Genomic DNA, 3,000 nt, shown 5'->3' with positions numbered 1-3,000 from the left:
CGTTATCCCTCTATCTCTCTCTCGCTTTCCCTCTCTCTTTCGCTTTGCCTCTCTTGCTTGCTTTCCGTCTCACTCTTACCTTTCCCTCTCTCTCGCTCTCTTTTGCGCTTGCTCTCTTTTCTGCACTCTCACTCGCCTTTCCCTCTCTCTTTCCCTCTCTCTCGCTTTCCCTCTCTCTCTCACTTTCCCTTTCTCTCTCTCGCTTTCCCTTTTTCTCACTTTATCACTCTGATGTCACAGAAGCATAGCTGTGAACCGATTTGCACTATGACCTATGTACTAACGCAGGTTTATCAAGTCTGCGTGAAAAAATGGCCGCATGTGCTAGTCTTTGACCAATATCAGACAAGCGCTGAGCCCCGCGGAGCCGCCATGTCCGTAAATTGCTGATGAGACTGGCGCTCCGCATAGTTGGGGCCGCCTGTCATTTACATTCATTACTTTGGTCTGTAAATGTGGCCACAATGTCTCATACGGCCTTGAGATACGTGTACTGTGATAAAATATATATTTTGGTTTATAAAATGTGGGATTTGGGGTGATGGGGACATGAGTCTCTGCAGAACTAATCATTTGTCAGAAGAGTTCTGCAGCCGCAGTCCACCTTATAAGGTGGCAGAACCAGATTGACTTCACATCCAGGGTTGCCCTGGGCAACATAAACATCTGCAAGCAACAGGCACGGCGCGGCGCTAGGACCGCGGGAGGACGCCAGCTCTCTGACCGCTCGGTAATCGCTTCGTAGCCCCTTGACCATATAAGGAGATGAAGTTTTTTTAACGTGAATCAGACCTCCGTCCTCATTAATATTCATGATCTCATTAGCATGGCTGGGCGGGGCTCGGGGGGAAGAGAGAAAAAAAAAAAAGGCAGGGCGGCCATATTTTGCAGAGACGGACTCCATGGAAAGTTTGCGGAGGTGAAAAGAAGTTGCAGGTTTCATTTTTTTTTTTTTTGGCGATACGGTTTTGTAGCCGGTGGTCGGTATGAGTGCCAAGGACACGTCCGCCCCGGTGGAGAAGTACAAGCTGGTGGTGGTCGGAGGAGGGGGAGTGGGCAAGAGCGCCCTGACCATCCAGTTCATCCAGGTAAGACCCCGCCGCCGACATGGCCACCTGGTGCTGGGGGGGGGAGACATAGGCACCTGGTGCTGGGGGGGGAGACATGGGCACCTGGTGCTGGGGGGGGGGAGACATGGGCACCTGGTGCTGGGGGGGGGAGACATGGGCACCTGGTGCTGGGGGGGAGACATGGGCACCTGGTGCTGGGGGGGAGACATGGGCACCTGGTGCTGGGGGGGGGAGACATGGGCACCTGGTGCTGGGGGGAGACATGGGCACCTGGTGCTGGGGGGGGGAGACATGGGCACCTGGTGCTGGGGGGGGGAGACATGGGCACCTGGTGCTGGGGGGGAGACATGGGCACCTGGTGCTGGGGGGGGGGAGACATAGGCACCTGGTGCTGGGGGGGGAGACATGGGCACCTGGTGCTGGGGGGGGGAGACATGGGCACCTGGTGCTGGGGGGGGGAGACATGGGCACCTGGTGCTGGGGGGGAGACATGGGCACCTGGTGCTGGGGGGGAGACATGGGCACCTGGTGCTGGGGGGGGGAGACATGGGCACCTGGTGCTGGGGGGGAGACATGGGCACCTGGTGCTGGGGGGGGGGACATGGGCACCTGGTGCTGGGGGGGAGACATGGGCACCTGGTGCTGGGGGGGGGGAGACATGGGCACCTGGTGCTGGGGGGGGGGAGACATGGGCACCTGGTGCTGGGGGGGGGAGACATGGGCACCTGGTGCTGGGGGGGGGGAGACATGGGCACCTGGTGCTGGGGGGGGGGAGACATGGGCACCTGGTGCTGGGGGGGGGGGAGACATGGGCACCTGGTGCTGGGGGGGGGGAGACATGGGCACCTGGTGCTGGGGGGGGGGAGACATGGGCACCTGGTGCTGGGGGGGGGGGAGACATGGGCACCTGGTGCTGGGGGGGGGAGACATGGGCACCTGGTGCTGGGGGGGGGGAGACATGGGCACCTGGTGCTGGGGGGGGGAGACATGGGCACCTGGTGCTGGGGGGGGGGAGACATGGGCACCTGGTGCTGGGGGGGGGGAGACATGGGCACCTGGTGCTGGGGGGGGGAGACATGGGCACCTGGTGCTGGGGGGGGGAGACATGGGCACCTGGTGCTGGGGGGGGGGGGGGAGACATGGGCACCTGGTGCTGGGGGGGGGGGGGAGACATGGGCACCTGGTGCTGGGGGGGGGGGGAGACATGGGCACCTGGTGCTGGGGGGGGGGGGAGACATGGGCACTTGGTGCTGGGGGGGGGGGGAGACATGGGCACTTGGTGCTGGGGGGGGGGGGAGACATGGGCACTTGGTGCTGGGGGGGGGGAGACATGGGCACTTGGTGCTGGGGGGGGGGGGGAGACATGGGCACTTGGTGCTGGGGGGGGAGACATGGGCACTTGGTGCTGGGGGGGGGGAGACATGGGCACCTGGTGCTGGGGGGGGGGAGACATGGGCACCTGGTGCTGGGGGGGGGGGAGACATGGGCACCTGGTGCTGGGGGGGGGGGGGACATGGGCACCTGGTGCTGGGGGGGGGGATACATGGGCACCTGGTGCTGGGGGGGGGACATGGGCACCTGGTGCTGAGGGGGGGACATGGGCACCTGGTGCTGGGGGGCGATTCAGCAGTTTGTGAACCAGGGTAAAATGGTTTATTGCTGTGATTGACGCCTACCAATCCAAGCATCTGATACACGGCTTGTTTGAGGATTGGTTGAATCCCAGCAAATATCTGCGGCCAATTTAGACCAAAATAATCTGTGCAATTTACATTTACACCACACACTAATGGGTTTCTGGTTTTGAAACTACAACTCCCAGCATGCCCCAACATTGAGACAGTAAAGATACTGTACTCCAAAATCCAGAGTCTAGACTTTAGACCGTTCATGGCGCCTCTATAGGAAATACCGTAAAAGATCGCTTTCC

The 3,000-nt window shown here is 61.1% G+C and overlaps 1 protein-coding gene across 1 annotated transcript in view; it reads left to right on the top strand.

Moving 5' to 3' along the window:
• The first annotated feature begins 866 nt into the window (after nt 1-866).
• Nucleotides 867-3,000, top strand: part of RRAS (RAS related) — a 50,104-nt gene continuing 47,970 nt past the window's right edge. The window contains exon 1 of the mRNA XM_075329416.1: nt 867-1,088. Coding sequence (XP_075185531.1) covers nt 987-1,088 — 102 coding nt within the window. The 5' untranslated portion in view covers nt 867-986. The remainder of the gene's footprint in view (nt 1,089-3,000) is intronic.

Source organism: Anomaloglossus baeobatrachus, chromosome 11 (assembly GCF_048569485.1).
Source record: "Anomaloglossus baeobatrachus isolate aAnoBae1 chromosome 11, aAnoBae1.hap1, whole genome shotgun sequence".
In the NCBI taxonomy this organism is placed as follows: Eukaryota; Metazoa; Chordata; class Amphibia; order Anura; family Aromobatidae; genus Anomaloglossus; species Anomaloglossus baeobatrachus.
Note: the sequence above shows the minus strand (reverse complement) of the source record. Positions and strands in the feature narration are given on the sequence as shown.